This window comes from Plectropomus leopardus, chromosome 9 (assembly GCF_026936395.1).
Source record: "Plectropomus leopardus strain MGB_pleo_1.0 chromosome 9, ASM2693639v1, whole genome shotgun sequence".
NCBI lineage: Eukaryota > Metazoa > Chordata > Actinopteri > Perciformes > Serranidae > Plectropomus > Plectropomus leopardus.
Genome location: NC_142184.1, coordinates 15,492,257 through 15,518,410, shown reverse-complemented (window position 1 = coordinate 15,518,410; position 26,154 = coordinate 15,492,257). Strand labels below are relative to the sequence as shown.

Here is a 26,154-nt window from a genome sequence, read left to right as displayed (position 1 = left end):
TGGTACTGCATTGAAACATGGATATGCAACTGGCGAGTTGTTCATATTTCTTTAATCTATAATTTCCTTTTCTATATTTAATATCTATCTAATATATTTTCTATATTTGTTTTTGTATTTTATATTCAACTTTTTTTATATTTTATATTGTAGGGTTAATGTTGCACTGAGCTATTTTAGCAAGAACATTTCCACGGTGTGTGGATAATTAAAGGTTATCTTATCTTAAACACAGCGTAATGCAGTGCACACACGCTGCTTCTCAGATGCTTTTGTGTCAGGATTTTCCAATCAGCACAGTTTTGCTTGATAATGGCCACTTTTATATATAAGCTTAATTAACTAATAGGTCAATAGGGCATGCAATAGGTCAAGTAGATCGTGAATTTCAAGAGCACTCTCTGTTAAACTAAAAGGCAAACAGCCTGTTGCACAATTGTAAATTTTGAATTCAGACAGGTTGTTACAGTTCAAATTATTTTTTTATTTGAGTAAAAAAAATATCTTAGTTCTTGTTGCTGTTTGTAGAATCCAGGGGTGTAAATGTTGGTTTGACATACAACCTCCATCATTACTAACATTACTCAGAGAAGCTCGTCTAGCAACACCAAAGCATACATTTACTGCCGTAGAAGCAACTAAATAATCCACACATTAGTCTAAGTGAAGACATAAAACAACCTAAAAAAAACCCAGTGAAATCTATGTCAAATTGATGCAAACCCACTAATGTCCTAGAAGCACGTATAGTGCTTGAGGTCTCCAAGGCACCTTCTCTGTAGTTTACACAATCGTGTCGGTGAGCCGGCTGAGGCCTGCTGGGTGAAATGGTCCAGCAATTTAGGATCTGGAGAGACGGGTTCATTTATAGAAATTTTGTTGCTTGTCAGTAGGATCTTGTGAGATTGATTCATCACAAGTTGTAGTTCAAGCAATAAGAATTACTTCAAGTTTCTGATTACAAGCTGCTGTGAATGGGGAAAGCAAGTATAACACTCTGCTTTGAAACTCAGATCTTTGGGTCAGTATATGAAATAGACTTATCTTAAAAGAAAATGCATGTTTTAATTTTCCAGTCCTTCTAAATGAATACTTCATCCATCAAATCATGCAAATCAAATACTCACCCTGTGCTATTTTGAATTCGGGAAGGAAACTGTGTTTATCTTGCATGCCTTCTAGGTGAAAAAAGAGTTAAAAAAATGGGAAAAAAAGAAATTGATGAATTGAAGTCATAGGGAATCACATTTAAAAACAGCAAAACTATATCAAAATATACATTTGCAACCTCTCGACTCATGCAATATTTATCTAGTCACATGCTTACATGCAATTTTACCAAAACATTACTAATTAAAACACTTCCACATAAAAAACACAAGTAGGCTATTCATAATTTTCTTTACTTTTAGCCTTTAATTGATAGGATACACTTAGTGTGAAAGGGGAAGAGAGAGAGGGGGGTGACATGCAGCGAAGGGCCGAGGCCGTAATTCAACCCGCAGCCGCTGTGGCGAGAACATAGCCTCTGTACAGAACCCACACCTACACCCACTCAAACAACCCACTCCAGAGATGTGAAAGTGGGAGATGGAGGGCAGAAGGCTCTAACAGTATATTAGGGATAGTCAAACCTTTTTGAATGGGGCCTGGACTAGATTATGTGAAAATACCTGGGGGCCAGTGGCTCCTCACATCATACAGGTTATTTAAAAAAAAAAAAGAGAACACACAAATGACAAAAACACAACTATTCATCTTTAAGTAAAATATATTTAACTTTCCCTTGCTGCTGGCTTTAAGTTTCTTTGCCGTGGCCATGTCTACTATGTTGCAGGAAATGTCTGGTGTTCATTAGCTTCTTTACCATCCATTTATGAAAACACATTAGTTAAATAGTTCCTACTTGCTGCATGTCCATAAACTATATGATTGTCCTGCCATCGTGATGTGAATGAAAATATATATCAAGTGATATTGCTTGATTAACCAACAATGTGTTGATCATATAGCTGAGTGTCAAAATTGGTCTGAGGGCCACAGTTGGTTCCTGGGCCGGAGTTTGGATATCACTGCAGTATGTGATTATGGGCCACAGAAGCTCCAGTGTTTTGTGTGATTTTAGAAATGAAGGTCTTAACCTTGTCTCTGGACCCTTATTCTTTTCTTTTTGAAGTTCATATAGGTCAACATAATTAAGTACAGTACAGTGTGTGTGTAAGTGCTATGCTTGTGCTGTCAAATGGACCCCTGGTGCTCAGCGCTGATTGTGGTCTTGACCCAGACTGTGTTGATTGCTCTGCCTGAGCAGCCCTCATGCACGGAAGAGCAGACCCTGACAGGTCCTGCCTCAGCCATAAGTACCAGCCCTATCAAAAGAAGTTGATTAAACAGCCCACACTGGTTAAGAGTGTGCTTGTGTGTGTGTGTGTGTGTGTGTGTGTGTGTGTGTGTGTGTGTGTGTGTGTTTAGGTCACAAAGGCAAGGTGACTGCTTAATAAATGCAAACCCACAGCTCAGACTTTTGGAGCTCCCTCCAGTGTGTCATCATCTCACCTGAGAGCCTAATGCAACCTGGGTGCTCGGGGATGAGCGGCGCTGCTTGAATGTGTAATGAATGTTCATGCTCCGCCCCTAACGTGCATCCTTTGTTGAAATACAACAGGGCTTTGTCTTATCTCCCTTTCTCTTTTACTCCCCCCAACATCCTTTACCCCATTTTTTCCCCCTGCTGGGAATATGTTTGAATTATTGATCACCAGCTGATTTATCAGCGGGGCCAGAGCCTCTGGAAATTTTTGGGGAGATGCAGATACAAAGGTGCAGTGAAACAGAAAAAGAGGGGGAGGGGAAGGGTGGTGGCTCGACCTCTCACTCTGGGCCAATTATGAGCACGACCCTGGAGACCTGAAATCTCTATGTTTAGCTTTCCCTTTTCCCCCTCTCTTTCGTTCTCTTTCCATCTCCCCCCTCCTCTCTGGTGCACTGTTACCACGGAAACCTTTATGTACACAATAAGATGCCGAATAGCCCACAGGAGATAAAAACCAACCTGTCAAATGGAGACATGGGAATGTATGATGCAAATCTGAGATAGCGTGCTGAGGAGTGAGAGACGAGCGCTGGGACCTCGGGGGGGTTGGGCTGTTTTGAACGCGGGGCTCGGTACACATCCTGCTCTCAGGACAACTGTCACTCGCTAAAGATAGCTCAACTTACATACATAGCCTTTAACCTCACCACAAAAAACGACCCACCCAAAATGCAACATAGCAACCAGTTGGAAAGAGCTGGGTGGTTTACTTGGGAGTAACTTTATCTAAAATGTGCTCATTGCTGTTTTTTGTTGCCATTGCTTCTCTGTGTGTCTGCATGTAATGCTTAGCTCTGTGTCGTTGCTTCATGCTGCTTGCATGGCTTTCTGTACTAAAAAGCTGTAAGTTAGGCATATATAATTCTACCTCTCATTTGTGCAATAACCCCCACAGCTGCTACAATGTTTTTGTTTACACAGTTTATATACTGGTTATTCTTTTTTGCACTACACTGTTTACACTGTTTATTTACTGATTATTCTGTTTTTGCACTATTTATTCTGCTGTTTACATTCTGTTTATCTGTTTTCTCTCTACTGCGCTCATTACTATGTTTGCTCTTGTTTTTTTTTTGTTTTTTTTTCTTTTTTAGTTATATAGACTATATTTTTAATTCTTTAATTCTATTTTAACTCTGTTGTGCCTGTGCACTTTACTGTTTGCCCTGTCCTGTCTGATATCGGTCTATGCATGGGATAGTGAGAAACATAATTTCGATTCCTTTGTATGTCAAGTACATGTGAAGAAATTGACAAATAAATCTGACTTTGACTTTGACTTTGACTTTGAGATATTGTACTTTTTACTCCACTACAATTATTTGACAGCTTTAGTTACTAGCTACTTTTCAAATTAAGATTTTTGTTTGTTTATTTGGGGTTCCAATACCCATGTGCCCGCGTCTCATGAAAAACACCCAATTTTGTTCAGTACTTTTACTTTTTATTCATTCGTAAATACATTTTGTTGATTACTTACACACTTTTAACCAAGTGAGGTTTTGAATGCTGCTGGCATTTGCTGTTTCTCATTGCTATTGCTGCTCTGCATGTAATGCTTGGCTTTGTGTCGTTGCTTCATGCTGCTTGCAAGGCCGTTTTTGCTAAATGCTGTTTTCTATTGCTTTGTTATTGTTTTGTCTTGTTTCTGTCTTTAGAATTCCTGTTTGTCATCGCTATTGCTGTCTTTGTGGTGTCCTGCTGTCTTTATGTGAATTTGATCATCATTTTATAGGTTTCAAAACATCTTGCCAAAGGACAGTCGTTGAAAATTAGCCAGCTGGCTAACACTGGCACATTTACCGAAATGTTTATCAATGTGTGTTGTCCTTATGAATAAAATAAATTTAATGAAATTTTTACTTTTGTTAGAGGTTGCTTGTTAAACACAGATTAAAGCAGCCAGGTTTTATGCAAATTAAGCAGAGGTGGTGACTTTGCTGTTGTTTCTCGACCTTCCCTGGAGTTTGGAGTCACTGCCCTTGCTGCGTGCATGTTAGTTTATAATAATATGTGTGTTCTTGGAAAAACCGTCTCCTCTTTGTCCCTGGTGGCCCCTTTTTACAACTGCTCGCCATTTTAATGTCTTCAATTTAACAGACCATTAATTATGTGGTAATAGCGAAAACCTTGGGCTGGCAAATGTGAGCGTGTGCGCCTGTGCCCATCCATGCAGAGGCTCGTGTGAGTGTGCCTGTGTGTGTTCCACATCAGTGACACTGCAATATTAAGCTATAATGGAGATAAAACTAGAACTATTTGCAAGCCCATTTCTCTCTTTCCATTCCAGCGGTTCCAGCGGTGTCATTTGTTATAGTGTGGCATCGAATAAATTGCTTCGGGAGCACCACAGCTGGGATGACTATCTTGACAGATCGCACTCAGTTGAATGGCTGCAAAGCATATTTATCTCACTCAAATCCCCCCACTGTTTTTGGCATTCAGTCCTTGTTTTACAAGCGGCTGATGACTTCACGGATGGTTTTTGCTCTAATTGTGTTGTGTGATCAAACCGTTAGACAGCAGGGATGCACGTGGCATAACTTCCTCAGCTGGTGGATAAAAGATTAAAAGTGATGGTATTATGATGAAAAGAGCAATATTACTGACTCAATTATGGAAAGTAGAGCTGGAGGGTACAAACTGCTGACAGCTGTTTGCCGTTCTTGACTGCATATTCTTGATGAGAATTTCCTCTGTCGCAGCTAAATTGCCTACTTGTTAATTGGGGCGAAACCTAAACAGTTTTTGTTAGATCTGGGACATGGGAAGGCTGAAGGGGAGAGGGGATTGGCTGGTTTAAGCCGCTCTCATTTCGTCACTGTCCCTTCCATCCTATCCATTGTTGGGATGTTTGGGTTTTATCCATGGCTGTATTCTCGTCCTGCTTTTCTTCAGTCATCTCAGAGAAATCAAAGTGTCTCTGTGTGTGTGTGCGTGTCGCAGTCTGCTGTCTCATCTCTCATTTTCCACATTACACCCACACAACAAACAAGGAATTTGGAGCCACAAGAAAAGGAGACAAAACCTCACAAGTGACATTAATCCCTTGGGTTGAGGCTGAAATCATAACAGCCAGTGCTGCTGCAGTCTTCTTCAAGTTGATGCAGCAGAGTCTAAATTAGCCTCTAATAATCCGCACATTGCTGCCACCTTTGCAGATAAACTTAAAAGACATGTTGGCTGACGGCAAAGTGGAGAGAGAGAGATAAAGGGAGGCAGAGAGACAGAGCGAGATAAGTGTTTTACAGGAGATTCCAGCCATGTGAGGAAGGATGTTTGCTGTCACTGTGTTTGAATTTGGGTCATATCTCAGTGAACCTTGAAGTCAGATGTTGATTTTTGCGCTAAAATCCCTAAAATGCTGTCTAGTCAGTTTTGTGTCGGCTGTGGTTATTGAGAAAGCGAGCATGAAAGCAGTTTAGACGTGGCACGGGTTAACTGTTAAAAATGTCTTGTTTCTTGTAGCATAAGATTAGCTATGATGCAAGCAAGACTTGTTCCCCTTCACTGAATCTCACTGAATGCTCTGTCACACATGTAGCCATTATCCGCTCTGAGCTTTATCCTTTGATCAGCACTGTTAACATGGACAACTCTCAATCACAGCTGACGTAGTAAAAGGTGGTGGCAAGTGATATTTACTTTATATATATGAGCATGTGTAAGTACGTAAGTGTACCAAAAGGATTAGTGAAATTTTATGTAATCTCTTATTTTATTTTTAAATGAAATGGAGGGTGTTATGATGGCTAGATGCTGTATTGTACTGTAGTATTTTGGTACATAAAAAGCCTTTTTCACAGGAGACATTTGGACTTATAGTAGGAGAAGTATAGTTGTTATTAATAACATTAACGATGGCTCTGTTCTGTTCAAGTGTCACAGCTGTGACAGTGAATCAACATGAACTTCACAAGGAGTCTGAAACTGATGCTCCTAATTAGAATTCAACCATTGTTGATTTTATTATTTACACCTGTGCTTTTTCTCCAACATCATGTCAAAATGTCATCTGTGAAAAAGGCTCAGGGATTTTTTTTTAGATATGATTATAAAAATATAACATTTCCAACAACTAGCACTATAAAGTCCAAAAATCAAAATGTCTTAAATAAAGACATATTTAATCATTTCCAAAATTCACAACATGTTTTTATCTAAAGAAACATTTTGCTTCAGTCAATATTTGTTGACATTTAGACTTTCAAAAACAATATTTTCACTGCTGCTTAAAAACTGTTTGCTCTCTCACTCACTGCACACAAAGGGAGGTACGTACCTGAAATCTAACAGCACCACAAGTTACATACTTATTAATGAAAGCAGAAAATAAAAACTAAAAAACAAATTTAATATGATGAATCACTTTATTCAAATTGAGGATTTTGTTTGAGGATTTCTTAGAGTGAAAATATGACATTCAAAGCTTCACTCAGTTTAAGAGTAAAGACACAGCAGAAGATCTCTTATATTGTCACCATGAATCATGGAAAAAGAAATAAGAAGACACAATTACATGGCATCCAGGGTTATAGTTGTGTAAAAAAAAACAATAACTGATGGAATAAAGGACAATATTTATATATTAGTGGTACCTTTGATGGAAGCACCTGGAACTCCACATTCAAAATCATAAATAGCAGCTTTGAATGTAAAGAAATGGCATTCATTGCAACCCTAATCACATGTAATGTACACATCAAAGATTATCTAGACTATATGAATGTTGTTGAGAGTAAAGAAAGTATTCGGAAAAAAGCAAAGTAAAAGCAAAGCAGACGAGATGTGGGATGGGGAAAGTGGGTAGCAGATGGAGAGACAGAAAGGAGGTCAGAGTGTCTTAGAATGGGACAACTTTTATCACTAACAAGGCCAGTCGACGGACCAGGCGGGGCAACGACTCTCTCAATTGGTTTGAACATGGACTGTATACTGAGACGGGAGAGCTTCATTCAACCGAACTCATAAAGCTCAAACTGACTGAACACAGCTGCCCTCAACTGTATTGAAGCGAACTGAAAATGATTGTCCAGTCCAGAAGATGCCTAATACTTTATCTTAAAGTAAGCAACAGTAACAGAGAAAACATTACAACCTAAAACAAAACAAAACAAAACAAAACAAAACTGCAAAGTTGAAAGTATTAAAGTAGTTTGCCAGTGTCCAGAGGGAGGCTCAGTTCAAAGCACTGGCTTTTATTATGTTTATTTCAGTGGGACGGATTTGTGCGTTGTGTGTTCCCAATAGCACTGAAAGATTAGCATGTTATTAGCACTAAGCGCACTGGAAGTTTAACATATTTCATATTAAATAAAGAGCTCTTTGATTCTTAGGCTTTCAATAGCCACTTCGCACAAACCGGAGCTGCAATGAGCACTTCACTCAGGGTCTGTTTAGTACCACTACCTAAAACAAGTGGTACTTAGTGAAGTTCAAAGGGACCAGCTGCTGTGCACTTCACTGTGCAGACCATATTTCAAACAGTGAAGAAGAAAGTGGCTTATGAAGGCACCCTACCTCTTAATCCCTGTCTCAGCTCTGCTAGACCAGGCACCACCAAGGGCTATCTATCTATCCAACCCTTCATGTACCCAATGAAAGCCACACACACACCATCACACACATGCTGAGATTGGCACCATTAGTTACACAAGGACCAGGCAGGCACCAGAGCATAATGACTTTACCCAGGCGAGAGGTGAAAAATTGGATTGGAGAAAGTTTTTGAGAAGTACTTTACTGCCTGCTGGGAGTCACAGAGTAAAGACAAGCCAGGGCCAAGAGTGGGACATTAAAAAAAAAAAAAAAAAGCCTGCCAGCCTCTGATTCATAGCTTGTCTGTGTGACTGTATTTCTCCTAATTTAGGTTTGGAATAGAACAGTTGTTTTGATGTCTCTCAGGATAGTAGTTATTTAAGTAACACCAGCTCTGTGAGTTTGTGTGTTGCCCTCAAACAGCTTTCCCCATTTCATCTAGTAGTTCCCAACCTTTTTTCGTGACAAGAGCCCCAGAATTTTGGTTTTGGTTGTTAGACATGCTTAAGACCAGAATTCTATAGTTGTCAACTACAGTTGAGGAGATAAGTGTGGAAGAAGTGAAACCTATGATTAGAAAACTCATTCTTATGACTCTTACTCACGTCTGTGGTGAATGAAATAGTAAATTTATACCCCGTTTTTCTGGAGACCCCTGGAACTCCCCCAAGGACTCGTGAGAACCACTGGTTCAATGTAACAGCAAAATGCTCTCATTACTCTTTATATATATCCCCAACAAAATCAGTGCATTTATGTAGTTTTTTCAAACGGTGTAAAATAGGCAATAGACTCCTTCCCCATTAGCAGTAGACCAGAGCCATGTAAACAGCTCTGCAGTGGACAAAAATCCCTTTTGTTTTTTGTTTTTTTCTGTTGTGCCATGTTTGAAGTCGCAGACACACCAGGAAACAGGTTAGTAAACATTAGAGAACAGCATGGAGTTCAGTGAAAATGTTATGGTGGTTACTTCGTGTTATGTCAGTTACTTATTCAGTCTCTTTTAAACTCAGTGCATACTAATGGATCAATGTTCGAGCACTGCTTAGGTAGAGACAACAGTATTTTGTGGCGGCACGTCATTGTATTACACTGAAAAAGGGTCGAAAATGAGAGCATCCACCAGAGTGTCTTCTTTCTATCACAGCTGATCGGAGCCAATCTAAGCTGGAGTCAATAAATACCCGTGACTACCGCATTTATCCCAAGCATGAATGCTGATTGTAACCTTTCCCATTAAATACAAGAGCCAGCTGTTAGTGGGTGTTGGTGAGTTTTTTGTTCAGCAGGAAAGGGACTTCTATTGTGATAGCATGCTTTGTAAAATGACGGTACCCACGTTGTGTCTAGGGCTGTCCAATTCCTGCCAGATTTAAATCATCAGTCGGAGACCCCTCAGTAAACAAGATATTGCAGTTGTTTTGTTTTTTGTGAGTCACTGTGCTGTGCAATGTGCTTCTGGGGAGACTTTGGTGCTCAGATTTAGGAAGGGAGTGAGTGCTCTTGACTTTCACAGTACTCTTTGATACAGGCTGCTGCGTAGACGCAGGCAGCGAAGCAGATAGGGAGTCCTGCACTGTTAGGCTTTGAGAAAACATTATTTTCTCTCCTCTGCTGAGAAGTGGTGCATTTTAAGCTAACTGCAAGTTATTGAGTCTCTGGCCTTTGTTTGATATCTAGTGTCAGTGTAAAATGTTGTTGCACACTGCCAATCCGCTGTTAGCATCGTGAGGTTATTTACTATATTACATGAATGCCACAGTCACACTGAATGTCCCACTGCATCCTGTTCACACTTTAAAACTTTATTTAAAAAAAAAAGAAAGAATTGTCATAGATTCGTATTAAAGAGCCAAATCGGATTCAACTGGTATAATATAATCTGTAATAATGTTATTAAATTCCCAAAATATATATATTTTTTAAGCATACATCTTCTATATAGGCTAGTAAAATTGGCTTCCTGCCGACATACCATATGATCATCGCTGATACTAAGTATGCCGTGATCCATTCACATCCACTCACATAGAGCCGTGGCAGCAAACGAGACCCTAAATGACCAGATTAGAGTATAATTTGGACCCTGTCTGGCTCATAGTCCAGGTCAGGTCTCTGTGAAGGCCTCTAATATCTATAGATTTTCACCACCTCCTCTGTTCCCTCTCTGTTTGCTTTATCTGAAATTTGTCAGAGCAACAAAAAGGTCTATTTATCAAGTTTATTACAAGAATGCAAAGAAGAAAGTATAAAACAATGCAAGACTGTGTGTAGCAATGATCATTTTTTTCAGATTTTCTATCTTGTTAACCATCTGCCGACCCCACAGACTCATGTTGTCTTCCCCAGGGGGAGCTCAACACCCAAATAGGGAACCACTGATACACAGGGCTCTGCAAGCACTCATGGAAGCACAGTTAGTGCTTGGTAATTTCCATATTTGTTAGGGAAATCAGAGCAAAAGTTGTATGTCTGAACTGTAAGAAGAGAAAGTCAGTAAAAGAGGCAAGTGATGAATCAGAGGCCAGCTTGGTTTTTATACTGTATCATGTTTTGCCCTTGCAGTCACCTCCAGTGACTACCAGCAAATGGTTAAGTATGTTTGCCAATGGGAGTGCAAAACATTTATGAAACAGAACTGGACATTTCGATATTGCATGCAAATTTCCCTTCTGAATCTTATCGTTTTATCAGGCTTGGCCTCATTGGACAATGTGTGCTTGTAAGTAAAAACTACCCATTAGCGACTCCATTGAGATAAAAAAACAGGAGATAGTGTGGTGGTAAGTAATTCATCCCTCGCATCTTCCCCTCAATGCCGTCCTTCTGTCTGACTGTGTGAGTCAGAGTTATATACTTGAAGAGGAGACTGACTCATGCAGCCTGAAGTCATACAGAAAGGGCACAAACACACACACACACACACACACACACACACACACAGACCTTCAAAGCCACAGATCCTGATGACACATTCAGTAACATGTTATCAGAGGACATTGGAGGACATGCACAGAAAGAGAAACACTGATGTGATTTATAGTATCTGGAGGCTAAGGTGTAGAGCTGTGAAAATGAGAGGGTCACCAGTCATCTCCGTCCTTTTGCTCAGGGGGGGAGTGTCATCAGGTCCTAACACCTCATCAAGTGTGTGTCCTACCACTGCATATCACTAACTTGTGACACTACAGTTGAGTTATTCATTGGTAACAACTGTCAAAGCCACCCTGACACATGTTTGGTCTCTACTTGAAACTGTTACTCGTGCACTTATCTTAAGCACACATGCACATCTTAATTAGCTATCAAATGATGCGGCTCAAACGTGTTTTCCCTCTCAGACACGTTCACTCTGATCCTCTCATCTCTCTTTCATGTGTGGCTTACTTCCCACGGCATGTTAAAGAAGGTGGCGATGATTGAAATGTTTTGGGACTTTGAAGTTCTCACTTAAGGTGTCGAGGAAAGGAGGGATTAGTGTAAAGCTGCGACCACTTGTGTGTTCTTTAATGCTCGGCTAGTAGAAACTGAGAGTAGGGCTGAGAGATACGACTAAAAATGTTATCACAATAACAAATGTACATATCAGTCGATATCGTTAATTATCATGCTAAGAAAGTCAAATCATTATTTCCTTAACGTTTAAAGGTTGATTTGTGCTCCTGAGTAAAAGCTGAAGAAACTAGAGGGTTGATTATAGTTTACACTATTTAATGTCAGAACATGACAACAGCAGAACATTTTACAAATCTGAGGTAGATTCAAAACAGTTATAATCAAAATAATCTCAATAAATAAAACAATAGACAAAGAAATCATAATTCTGGTCAGCAGCATTTCAAACTCTTTGTGCAGATGGTTTAAAACATTTTGCGGGTATTTTAGCTGACAATGTAAACAGAACATATAGACAAAACAAATCCAACTGTGGTCAGTATTTCTGTATTCTGTACAGTTATATGCCTACAGTATGTAATTTCACAATCAAAACAAGAACAAAAGATGAAGACGTTTTGAAGTTGCTTGAGGTCATTTTAGGATTTGGCGATATGGATGAGATTAAATATTGTGATATCTTTTGACCATATTAATATTAAAACAGTATTGTAGGGTTGACTGTGTGTTGGTTCACACAATACTTACACAGTTAGATTTTTGATAAATAACCATCAGAAACATGAATATAATATTCAGGCAAATAGTAGAATAGTTAGAATACTCTGGTAAATTCAGAAAAAATAAATCACTTTACTGTAATGCAGCCCTAAAAACCAGAAAAAAACACTTGCGTTGTTACGATATTCGAAATCTCAGACCATAGCTGTGTTATATCTCATTACCAATATAATATCAACATATTGCCCAGCCCTAACTGAGAGGAATATACACAATCTAACATCATCGGATAGAAACAGAAAGATTAAGGCCCACGATTCTTATCAGTACGGTATCACATGACTGAAGGAGGGAATAATTAATGGTTTTGGAGAACGTGAGGTTAAAAAAAATGAGAGGATGGAGCAAAGAAGTGATGGGCAGTAGTGAAGGTGAGAGAGGGGCTTGTTGCATCCTGCTGTCCTACCCACCCACTAATTGCTCAGTATTTATGGCGGGAGGAGTGGTATGTGTGGGCAACATGCTTCTCCACATATACACACCCAAAACCAAAATACACACTAAGAGATTCCGTCACCCTAGAGGGAGTCATTTGTGCTCGCAGGAGGTCGGTGGGAGGCTTTTACGGGTTGTTATGTAGCCGGCTCACTATTCCTGGAAGAGCGTTGGTATCTTTTATCAAATTCTACCCCACTCTCCAGTACGCTGCTTCCTATGAATTGTGGGCTAATTGTGCAATATGGGTTTGTGTGCTTGTGTGTGTGTGTGTGTGTGTGTGTGTGTGTGTGTGTGTGTGTGTGTGTGTGTGTGTGTGTGTGTGTGTGTGTGTGTGTGTGTGTGTGTGTGTGTGTGTGGGCAGAGAGGCCTTTCTGTACTTGATTGATTGTTGTCATCTTAGGGTATTATTGAGTTAGCAGTAAACGTGATAGGCTCACTGCAGCATCTCAGAGGAGCACGAACACACATACACACATGTCCCTCATGCCTATACACTACTTCCAATTCAGTGACTGGTGGATGTATTTCAGGGTAAGGGGCCATGGCCGTGTGTAGTGAATAAATGAAGGGATCTAACGTATGTGTGTTAGACGGATGAAGGTTCATGCTCATTAGCAAGCCTCTGCACATGCGCAAATGCATGTGTGCAGAGGTCATGGTAGGTGTTTCTGTGATTGTTGGATAGTAGAGAATAGGATTGTGACATCAGCAGTATTGAGCAGCGCAAAGCATTGTGGATGAGACACAGAAGCTATTGTAGAGACTGACGACCATACCAGTAAACCAATACCATACCCATAAACCTCAATGAAAAGAAGAAGAAGAGGATGAGGACAAGTAAACAGTGTAGTTCACTTTATATAGTTATTCAGTTTATACAGTGTAAATGTTTGCTGCCGTAGCTGTTTTCACAACCGGCATGGGAAAGGATCGTTAATTACATGCGACTTTTTAGCTTTCCAGCTTGGAAGCAAAACAGTGAGTCTCAGGTTGCCAATTTAATAAAGAAATGTTGAAGGACATGGGTAAAGGATTCAAGATTCAAGAAGAGTTATTGTTATTCCAAAACACAAGCTTTTAGAGAGGGAACGAAACTAAGGGCCCGGTGAGCAACAGTAAAACAGAACACTAAAATCTAAAACCAGTAGAAACAATAAATATATACAATGATATAAAACAACAGTCTAAGATAAGTCGTAAGTGGAACAAACGTCACGTCACACGTCGTGTGTGTGTGGTGAGTGGCAGTTAGTTTACTTACCTTTATAATTTCTGACCTCATCTAAAATGTAGTTGCTCACTCAACAAGCAAGGTGTGAAATAAACTCAAGAAAAGTTACATTTGGCAGCCCACTAAAATCGCCAGACCACTCCTTATTTTCATACCTATAGTTTGTATGGATTGAGGCCATTTAATTCTCTTTTCTGGGTAGTTTATGTTGCACTTGTTCTTTGGACTTCTTCAATGCACCTTCTGGCAGATGGCAATACCAACTTTTGGGTGCATACTGCTACCTACCGTACCAGATTTCTGTCTACATGGGAGAGGCGTGCCCTAAAGTGTTCCCAGAATGCATTGCGCTATGATATTGTTGCCTATTTGACTATTATTAGTGTTTAAAAAAATTGGAAATGAGACAAAGATATTTTGCAGTTAAGATAAATACTTTGATTAAATTTTATTACGCTGATCAGGTGAAGAAAATGTGAGCTTCCCCACAAATGAAAATGTCTTTATTCTGTTAGACTTTTCATTATTGTAATGAGAAAAATGGAACCAAGTATACCCAAATAAGAGCCCAAGGCTATTTGCATTCATCCAGCCAAACGGAGTAAAAGCTGTTCAACAGATTTTTCAGTCTTTTGGATCTTGCTTTTTCCATCAGGATTACCAGAGGACATTCTGAGAGCTCAGCTGTACTATCTTCAACATGAGAAGATAAACTGCACCCTATTTTCTTTCTTGCATTGTGTGAAGGGAGCTACAGTTTAACAGTTTTGACTTGACAAAGATCAAATATACAGTATGCTGTGTATTACTTTTTTTAAAGACTTTATTATTTTTTTCAAGAAGAAAATTACACAAAATTGAATCTATGCAAACATAGAAAAGCCAAATAAAAGGAAATAAAAATGCATAAAAAAATAAAAATCAAACAATTCGATAAATACTTAATACTTACTTACAATTAATGTATAAATAAAAATGCTTCCACTGCAGCTTGTAATCATCACTGTCCAACTTCATCCCACCATACAGTCAACATGAAGCAAGTATGCAAAGGCTTCCACCCTGCTCCTTGGGATAGAGCATATCTCCAAATACACCCTGCTGACCCATTATACTTTTCATGTCTGTGTGTTTAAGATAAAGACACTTTAAGACAATTTGCACAAGTTAAAAATGATCATAAAATAGAGCACAATTAAGTGCAGTTTTGAGTTTTGATCAGTGATTTTTTTTAATCTGTTCTGGGCTACTGTAGAAGAAGCATGGTGGACTCTGTGGAAGATGATGCTGAGTTTTTACATATAAACAGCCAATATTCAGGTAACAAAAACACAACAATCAATAGTTTCAGGCATTAATAAACTAATGAAAACATAGTTATGAATATCATATTCCATTTCTGCCAATAAAGCCACCTGAATCCTACACACTTGACTATAAAAAAGTCAAGTGTTAAGTGTTCCCTTAATAGAAGAGATCATTTTATTCTAAAGATATACCTAAAGACAGTTCTTTGAACCATTTACCAATACTTGGTCTATTTACATTTTCTCTTGATAGTGCTTAATTTGTTTTGTGTTTAGAGATAAAAAATCCCAAAAAGATTTGCTATTTCTTTCCTATGTTAACATTCTTTTGGATAACAACTTAATAAGAAAAGCTTGGGCTTAACAAAATTTTTTTAAAAAGCTTGTATTAATAAAACCTCTTTAGTCATGTATGTGTGCGTATTACTGCAGTATTGCCAAGTTATAGGAATTGTTGAACACAGCCAACGTTGTAAAAGTGTGGGTACAGGGATTTACGATGACGCACACTGTCATTTTTAAGCTTCCTTATGATCATCTCATCTTTTTCTGCTCAGATGAATGTGGATAAAAACCTTAATTGAAATGTAGCTTCAGGTCTTTATTTGTCTTTATATGTTAGGGTCCCAGTTGGCTACCATCCTAATGATCCACCCGTAATCAGCTGCAGATCTGCTCATTAATACCACTGATCAGGTGCCTTTCTCACACATTTGTCCGTCTTTGAATTCGATTGGATGAGAACATGGGATTCTCATTAAATTAACACCTCATGTTGTATGTCTTCATGAAATACTGTCTTTTATGTTTGTCCAGGCATGCACCCAAAAAGCCGGGGCTGATTAATAACTCTACAAATGTTGTCGATTTGTAAGGGTCAGTCCTGAAAGCTCCCCGACATATTTAACCGCACCTCATCTTTGCATTCCTGCACAAGTTTTATTGAGCTCTCTTACCATGACCCAGAGCTGACCAGAAGATGTATGACTCTTTTGACTTTATTCATTTTCCTCAGCCTCTATATCCAGGGGATAGAGGAAGGTTATCAAGAGAGAGGGAGCTCAGTTTTTCTACGTAGGCATATGTCGTTTGTGATTTTCTCTCATCTTGCCATTTATCTGTTTTTCTGCCATCTATTTTTTTTCATAATATTCTCCCCATCCATCACAATTTTGTTTCTCTGCCATTATTTGTTCTCTTTTTTTCTCTTCCCTCCATTAGAGTGAAGGCTTTATCTTTGACTTGCTGAGCTATTCCTTGACTTTGGTACGATAATGCTTGATGCGGGTCACAGTTCACTCATCGCGACCTCTGTCGCTTCACACCCTGTCTGTGGAGTTATTGCCCTCGCCCTCTGTGCGAAGGAGTGTTCATTTTTAATTATCACTCAGTATTTGATCATCTCTCCCCCCTGCCTGTCACAATGTCTCATTGGGTTGCTGGTAACATTTCCATTACATTAGGAAGAGCAGGCACGGCTGTGTATCGAATGTGTGGTGTGTGTGTCTGTGTGTGTGTGTGTGTGTGTGTGTGTGTGTGTGTGTGTTTGCATGAATGTGCTCGATGGTGCGTTCCTATCATTGCGGCAGAGACGAGATTCTTCCCTCCCTCATCCATCTTCAAGCGCTTGGCTGGAAATGACATGTCGACACACAACGAAACACATCGCTGCTCGAGATACACAACCCCCCCCCACACACACATACACACACACTGAGAATGGAATTGGATTGGCGATGGAATTCTAATTAAATGGTTCACACACACCCCTCCCTGTACTTTCCCCCCAAATGGCATGCTAATTGAGTTGATGCAAATAGGGACTCACAGTCTTAAAGCTTCAAATTGCTTTGTTTTGTTTTTTTTTTGCTGTTGCACAAAATGTTGCACACAAAGAGCTCAGGTGGAGGGATGGGAGAAGAGAACAAGAAAAAAGGACCTCATGAATGAATCAATATTATGTTTACAAGCACAAAACATTCCATTTTTTGCCCTTATTCTGAAAAAGATAATATTCCTACTAGGGTTGCAACGGTATGAGATTTTCATGGTATAATAACCATCACAAGAAGTATTTCATGGTATCACTGGATTACAGAATTGTTATTGTTATCAGTCAAAATGACCCTTAAATAATGTTAACAGAAGGTCTAGTTTTGGTTGAACAAATATTTTTATGGCAATAATAAGGATTAGAAACTACTTTTTCAGTGGAAGTTTGTGTAAAACTAAAAAGTTTCCCTTTAAAAAAAAAAACTACCAAACAACTAAAGGTGAGATTGTCTGTCCAGTTGCATTTGTTTAAAATATTGAAGATAACCAAATGTACACAGTATGAAAATTGTCAACTTTCATATCATGATGCATGTAAACGCCCTGAATGTGAAAAGATCTAGAATCTGTTGTAGATGTAGGAGGGTATGCCTGCGTTGGGAAAACTGTGGAATTTGTTTTTTCATTGTAGACGGTTTAACTTTGCTTATGCATGTGCATGTGTACACATTGTTTGCAAGCACATATTTCAATAAGAACCTAAGCTCACCGCAGTGGTATCATTAAGGAAGGCCCCTCGCCTCCCATAAAGTTCCCAGAGCATTCTTAATCCTGGAGGCCATTGGCAGGAAGGTTGGAAATAGTGAGCGCCTCTTTAGCTCAGCAGGGGTTGAATCGATAAATCTGTCACTGTTTATTTTACAAAACTTCCAGTCTTCACCTCTGGCGCTCCCACAGTCAGAGGCTGAACACTCAAGCTGTTCATGTCTGCTCACTTAATGGAGGATTGTTGGCCAATTGCCGTGAGGTGAATAGATATTGTCTTCAATAAACCATGAGCGGTACATGACCACGCTGCCAGTATGTGCATGTGGGTCGCCATTGTGTAGCTTTGACAACCTCAGAACGTCCTTTGCAGTTTGCTGTCACAGCAGGAGAGGCAGTTTGCGTCCATGTCAACCTCACCTGATTCCTTCCTTTTCTCTCGTCCTTTAGGTATTGGCTTTAGAAAGACAGGTGTTTGACTTCCTGGGTTACCAATGGGCCCCAATCCTCGCCAACTTCTTCCACATCATCATTGTCATCCTCGGCCTCTTCGGCACCATCCAGTACCGACCACGCTACATTGTGGTGGTGAGTACACACAACTCAAGTTGGATTGATTTCAGGTTTGGCGTACTGGTCTAGTGTACGAGCTTAAACCGGTTTAATTTATGCAAACTGGCTGAGCCGGCACTTGCCATTATGTCATGTCACGTTCAATTTGAAAAGAAGCCTGAGTCACAGTGCTAAATTACATTACACCTTGCATTACATTAGTAATAAACAATGTGACTGTGAAATTAATATAATATCATGTTTGTAAACTTATGGAGCAACTAGTGTCCAACAGGTTGTGTTCATGAAAGAGATCACATTTCAGCAAGGCGGGAGGTCAGGAGAGAGAGCAGGCTGTTTTTGTGTACTTTTTAGGCTTATTAGAGAATCAGTTGTTCTCTTAAAAAGACTAAAACTGCAGCAATATGGAAACCTTTTGGATGTTAAGCAGAAGAAAGAGCTGTCCTTAATGGATGCAAGCGCTGTTATCAGCCGGACTTTTGTCGGATGCTGTTTTTCTATTTATTCCTGTTGCTTGATTTAAAAGCAAAGCAGTGGATGAAGACTGGCTGATACATGTAGCTGAAATGAGGAATTAATTAATATTATATCTACTTTATTTAACTACAAAAACCTAAACACAGTGTCAGCTGGCTGGAGGGAGATCTCCTGGAAGCTAAAAGTTTCTACTAATTTATGAGCATAAAAAAAACTAAAAACAAGCTAGGGTAACAATACTGACTGTTGGTTACATTGTTTCTCATTTTAAGAAAATATCACAACATAAAACATGTCTTTTCTGATTTAAAAAGCAACATTACAAACGTAAGAAGACAGCCACTCACCCATCTTGTGTTTACATCTTCAGTCTGATCTTGAGCGCACAGCTGATTGCTCCATGGTTTGTTTACAAGTGACAGAGGGGCATTTTTAATTGAATCTATGTGGCAAGAGAGCACTGGTGTTACAAGATGCTACATGATAGATAGACAATCATTTGCTGTTGGGACACAGTCGGGATTGACTGCTGAATCATGCGGGTCACCTGGTAAAATTCAGTAAATTTGTCCGTTCTGGTGTTTGGCTTACTTTCAAACCATTTGAAAATTTTTACATTGGCCCAACCCTACACACAACTGAAGAGTAGTAGCTCATGTGACATTGTACAGTCTGCCACATAATCCTGTTCCTCACAGTTTGTTAAGCAGTTCACTGTGCATTAGTCCTCTGCCTGCATTCGATTGGACGTGTTGTTGCTTTTCCTCTTTAATTGCAAAGTGTGCTGCACTCTCTTGTGCATTGTGTGACACCCTTAAATCACTCTAATCCCATGGTAATTAGGGCTAATTAAAGAGGGGGTGGGTGTGTTGGGGGGACTAAGGAGCTCATCAGATTTATACTCAGCGTCGAGTTTCTGGACAGAGAAGGTCATTCTTTGAAACACGGTACAAAGCATGTGCTGCCTGTCGTTTCACTCCTTTTGTTAGAGGGTGCCACTATAAAGCTTCATAAATGTGCTTTTATGCACTTCAGTTTTTATTTTAAACCATAACGTTCACAACAGGCATTAAAAGCATATTTTCTGCAGCATTAGTAAAAGCACAGATGGTGATGTTAATGACAGGAAAAGAGATACGAGGAAAAGGGAGTAAAGAGAGACAGAGGAGATGTTGAAGGATAAATGATAGCCACACAGGAAAAGACGAAGAAACAGAGGAAGTAGGAATGGACGGGAAGACAGGATGGAGGGAAAGTAGAGCTATTGTCTCATTTCAAGTGGAAAATGGGAGAGAGCAAGCTCAGGGGTTTCATGATTCAACATGTATGTTTATACGAAGGTGCTGCTCTCACCCTGCGCTCTTCCTCTGACACCTCTGACATTTTAAAAGCACGATTCATCGTGAGTCAAAGGATTTTACAACCTTCACAATGATGACTCTCTCTCTCTCTGACAGTGAATACCACTCTGTGTCTGTCAACAGTTGGCTGTCTGACTGTACAATTTTATAAGTCGTGAACTTCATTCAGCCTTAGCAGTTAAAAAGTGTGCATCTCCCTCAGGGCTCAAATAAACTTGCTGAACTTATTGGCGCCTTTAAAAAAACAAATGCATTTGTGTGTAAGCTGTTTGGATGTCTCTAGAGCATATGGTGTGTAATAACGCATGTGCGTTAAAGAATATTTGCGTGTGTGGTGGGACACTGTCCCCTGACTTGACTGTGTTTATAAAATCATTCATTCTACCTGCTATTTTATTTTGTAGCCGTCACATCATGCTCTGTTCAGTGTCCATGGAGCTAATCTGTCTGTGTCTTCACCTTCCCCAGTATACAGTATGGGCCGCTCTGTGGGTGGCCTGGAACGTCTTCATCATCTGTTTCTACCTGGACGTAGGAGGCCTGTCCAAGGTGAGACTTTCGAAACTTTCACTATGCTGTTTTCTCCAAATCTTTCGTCATGCATCTGTCAGCCACAGTCGGGTGGCTTTGTGTGTTTTGTGATGAATATTCTTTTCTCTCTGAGGTCACAGTTACAGGCTGGTGGGGGAGTGAAGCCTGATTTATATTTCTGTCTTTAAGAGTTGCGCCACCCACATTATAGATGTCTTTAAGACATGTTGAGAATTTTACCATAGCTGTTAGACACTTATACCATGACCGCAGAAAGTGCTTCTCTCTGATAAAAACCTAAAGATGAACCTGGGTTAAGGGCAGAAGTAAACAAGCCGGAGTGGATAACTTCTGCATACACACAGGTTACTTTTATCTAGTCAGTGTTACAGGTGTTGTAGGTTGTTCACGCATACACCAATGAAAGACTGATTACATTACTTACCCTACACCCAGACCATTGTTTTCCTGTTTTCCAATGGCAGTAAACAATTTATCTAATTTTTGCAATCAGCACCAATGTTCAAAAAAATGGAATAGACACAAAAAACAAATTTGCAAAATACGAAGTGCGTTCTCAATACTCAGTGGGAGATCAGACACCACAGTAATAAACTTTAAGTGTCTGCTCCATAAAGCAGCAGCAGAGTCGCAGCTCTAGAAGAAGAAGAAGTGGTCATTCTGGTGGGTAGAGCGCAACCCATGAGATTAACAGGGAGATGGAGACGAGGTGGGTTGTTTTGTTCAAAGTAAGGGGAAGATGTAAAAATCTGTGGTAAAGACCAAAGAAAGCATTGTATAGATACCAGTGGGAAAATTTTCTCATCTTGGCATCACCACTGCTGACAGAGATCGCCCCATCTCTGTTTGTTATTGTCGTAGCACTAGAGTGCACAACACATAAACCAGCCAACAGATTGCTCTTAACAGGACAGTGTTACCACTATCCTAAATGACTAAACAAAATAAATGAACGTGTCCACATCTTTAGCAACAATTATTCAGGGTTGCCACGGTCATGGAAAACCTGGAAAAGCCATAGAATTTCATGATTATGTTTCCAGGCCCAGAAAAGTCATGGAATGAGTAGAAATCATAAACTTTTGGAAAAGTTGTGTAATTTTGTTGTGTGTAATGAAACCTTTACAGTAATTTTCTGGGAACAGTCCTCCATGCAAATTTGTTTTTTGTAGCTGTCAACGTAATGTTGCGTTTATTTACCATCTCACATGTTTCTCCATTTTCTCCCTGTGATCCGTAACTATCTTTGAATAGCATTTGAATCTGATGTGTTTGAAAACTGCTGGGTAACGGGGGCAAGAAAACAATATTTCTATTATGGGTCCTCGAAAAGTCATGTTCTGAATTTTTTTCCTTGAAAATATGGGGAATCCTGATGAGTACTACAGGTGCTACTTGCCAACAGTAGCTGAGCTTGAGCGAACTCTTGAGCGAAAGGTTAAACGGCTAACTGGGGGTTAAACTGACTACAAGCACACAGGTGAGGGCAGTGACTGTACCCTGCAGATAAAACAACATCCCTCCTGTCTTTACCAGGAAAAAGCCTCATGTCTGGGTTTGTTTTTTCTCCTGAAAGTGATTCAGCTTTAATTATTACCTTGTGCCAATGTTGTTTTTTTTAATTACACCAAGCATGGCTGCTCCAATATGACTTGTTCTGTAATATAAAAGCATAGTTAACACACTTTTGAGCTTTATCAACATATGTAAGCTGCAATTACATACGATACACAGCTACCAGGGGCTTTTTGCCAAGCATAAACACACTGATGTGATTAACAAATGCAGCCCAAGTAAATGTGATTACTTGTGGTATATAATGACTGTGTGACATAGCCATCAAGTATGAATCCTACACAGAAGTATAAATTACTTCCTACGCTTTAGGAATCTATGCTATACACACCCTCGACTGCTCAGCAGAGATGTATAATTTGGCCTTGAAGGATGTCTGTGCTCCTTTAAATTATTTGTGTGGTGCGTCTGTGCTGACTGCGGGACGTTCACCTCCCTGTTGAGTTTCAAGTAGAAGCTCGCAGTTTAATAGGTAAATAATCTGGAAAAATCCCTTCTCCCAAACCAGCATGCGCACTCCAACTCTTTTGAATCTTTGGGGCACCCCTGTGGTGCCTGAGTGCAGATAAGATGCATATTTATTGAGACAAAGAGAAGTGTTGGGTGGTCACCTCACAACCTGTAAATGTATCCACCCTCCCTCCTCCTGACATCTTGTCTTCTCCTGTTTTTACTGCTCGCCTCACTGCTCCTTTGATCCTTTTTAATTTATTCTGCATATGTTACAACATCCATATCTTGCCTTTTTTCATTTCTGCTTACCCCCCCCCCCCCCTCCTCTCCAAGCTATTGATGGGTATCTTGCCCACCTGACCACTGAGAATAATGAATTCATGTAGGCAACGTTCATCTCGCACCAGTTCAGACAGCCAAAAAATGAATTTCAGAAACACCTTCCAAGCTCTGGCAACTTTGTCATTGTGTGATAGACCATGGCTCCATCAAGTGTGTCTGTCTTTCACTTCATGTGTGTGTGTGTGTGTGTGTGTGTGTGTGTGTGTGTGTGTGTGTGTTGTGCGTTCTCCTGCATGGTTCCTGCTAGAATAATGAGGCTTGTATGGGCCAGCTGCTTGGGGCTGAGGCTGGGCATTAACCCGACAGATGGAGCCAGCCTGGGCTTCCAGCCCTGCATATGGTGTCCAGGAGGAGAGCTGGCTAATGGGGCGCGCACACACACACACACACACATACACCATGCACGACCAAACATGGCATGCGGCTTCCTGAGAGGTCCCCAACATATTTTATCATGAAATCAAGTCAGCTAATTCTATTCGGATAGCCTTGACCAATGTTGACGGGACTATTCTGGAGGGTGTATTTATATAAGTAAGTGTGTGTGTGTGTGTGTGTGTGCATGCGTGTGTGTGTGTGCGCGTGTGTGTATGTGTTCATGATAAGGCCCTCAGAGTGAGGGGGCAGGTTGTCAGTCATATGCCACATGCTCTGTCACCTCCTATTGATCCCTTATCCCCACCCCCATGGTGCAAGACAGACTGACAGACAGACCCCCTGCTACTCTACACACACCTCTGTTTTAAACACTCCCCCATAATTCACCACTTCTCTCTTTATTCATTCCCTCTCACACTCTGCACACACAGTGACCGCAGACACAAAGACTCTGAACATGTCCGCACTAAGCCGTCTGAATTTGAAAAAGCTTCTTTCACACTCCTTGACTGAGCTTTTAAAAATGTTTACCGCTATATTAAAATACCCAAAAGTGAAACTCTGATTCTAACAAATATCTCCTGAGATCATTTTCTCTTTCTATCAAGATCAGCAAAGATCATTTAACATTATCTTTCTAAATCTTTTCTTCAGTTGTTCTTAAGAAAGGTCCTAAGAGAAGTCCATGTCCTCATAAATTGAAAGCATGAGCAAGTTAATCTTATATCCCCAAGTTGATCCTCATCCGTATAATATTATACAACTGCAGAATTGAAAAAAACACAATAACCCATTATTTTGAACAAACATATAAACACTAAATGTGTGTTCGAGTGCTCTGTTGTGTGTGAAGGTTCTGTTCTTGCCTAAGAAGAAATCCCAAACAAGAAAACATTGATGAATGTCAGAATCTTTGTGAAAACTGCATAATTGGGTGTTAAGAAGAAATTTTCACTTAAGAACTATTGGAAAATGAGGTCCAATATTAACATGTAGTTAAAGTAAATGGCAAACATGTTATCTGTCTGGCAGACATTTATTTTATATGTTCAGATTTTGAGCTAAGCTAATGGTTTGGCTGCATGGATGGCAACGCCAGTCTTTCTGTGTGTCATTTCACCACTTTGTTCCGTATTGAAATAATCCCAACAACTATTGGATGGATCCATAGATGGCCGTAGGCTCAGTCTTGTCATAACTTCTGTTACCCATAATTGTTTTAACGCGAAAACTAAACTGATTGGATTCAAGATATAAAAGGATTATCAGTTTGACTAGTTAAATGCTGTCAAACAGAGTGAGTGAATTTCCGTCTTTTGTGTATTGATTGCATATGCCTACACTGCTTCTATCTCTGTGATCGATGCTATAGATTGCCAATATGGCTGATCGCACAATACTGTCATCAATATCAATAACATGTATTGATGTGTATGTTTCTAGACAATTTTGTGAATATGAAGTCAGGATTTAAACTGAAAGCACAGAATCAGATCAAATGACAGAAACAGAAAAATGTCTTAGACTTTAGCTAAATTTACACTGAATATAAATGGATGTAAATACCTGATTTTGTTGTTGCTGACTTAAGCCATTTTTCTCATGATCTCTGAACAGTGCCCAGAGAATAAGGTCCAAACATTGTCCGGAGTTTACCTTTCACATATGTAACACACAACAGGAGATTAACCAAACGTGTTCTCACCTATTGGAAATACTCTTTTTGGTTTAGGCCAGGGGTTTCCAACCTTTTTTTTGAATGGGGGTCAGGTTAGACAATGTGAAAATACCTGAGGGCCAGCTGCTTCTCACATCATACAGGTTATTTAAAACATCACATACAAATGACACAAATGTTTTATCTTTAAGTAAAAAAGTATTTAACTTTCCATGACTCCTAAAAGTGGTGGCCCTCACTGTCGACTTAATGCTTCTTTGTCATGGCCATGTCTGCGACCTTGCAGGAAATATCTGGTTTTAGGCAGCTGTTTGTTTGGTTACCTTCTGTTTTTGAAAACACATCAGTTTCACCTCCATAGCTCATACTTGGTGCGTGTCTACAAACCTTGTGATTGTCCTGCCATCATGAAGTGAATGAAAATCAATGCAAAGTGATCTTGCTTGATCAACCAATATTTTGTCAGTCATAAAGTACATTTTGAAAGACAACCCAAGTGCCATTTAAATTCAGTCTGAGAACCACAATTTGGCCGGACATTGGACATGACTGTTGTAAGCGATGGGTGGTGCCTGCGAGCATGCAGGAGGCAGGACATGCCCCAAAAAGTATGTTGTGGAATTGAGTCCCTGGGCGCTCCTTGAAATTGCCTTGATGATTTCTGCGTCGGCCTGACAGAAGTTCCTGAATCCCATTGTCATTCTGGTTAGACATTTTTGTCACTATTTTCTTGTAAATGACCCTTTGTTTTCACCCTGGGATGTTTGTATTTTTCCAGTTTTGCATATTATAGAAATGATATCAACACAGCCACTTGCTTGCTGTGAATTCTGTGACATGCTCTAATTACACATGGACTCAGCAGTACATTACACTGACTTTTTACGAGGGATCATGCAGAGTCCAGTTAATGTCTGAATCAACTGATTCATTCGTGGGTAATG

General features: G+C 39.8%; 1 protein-coding gene across 2 annotated transcripts in view; it reads left to right on the top strand.

Annotated features, from left to right (window-relative positions):
* The window catches only part of nkain4 (sodium/potassium transporting ATPase interacting 4), a 59,077-nt gene that overhangs the window by 5,548 nt on the left and 27,375 nt on the right, over window positions 1-26,154 (top strand). For both annotated transcript variants that reach the window (XM_088082068.1, XM_042491747.2), the window contains exons 2-3: window positions 18,272-18,409; window positions 20,701-20,781. In XM_088082068.1, coding sequence (XP_087938194.1) covers window positions 18,272-18,409; window positions 20,701-20,781 — 219 coding nt within the window. The remainder of the gene's footprint in view (window positions 1-18,271; window positions 18,410-20,700; window positions 20,782-26,154) is intronic.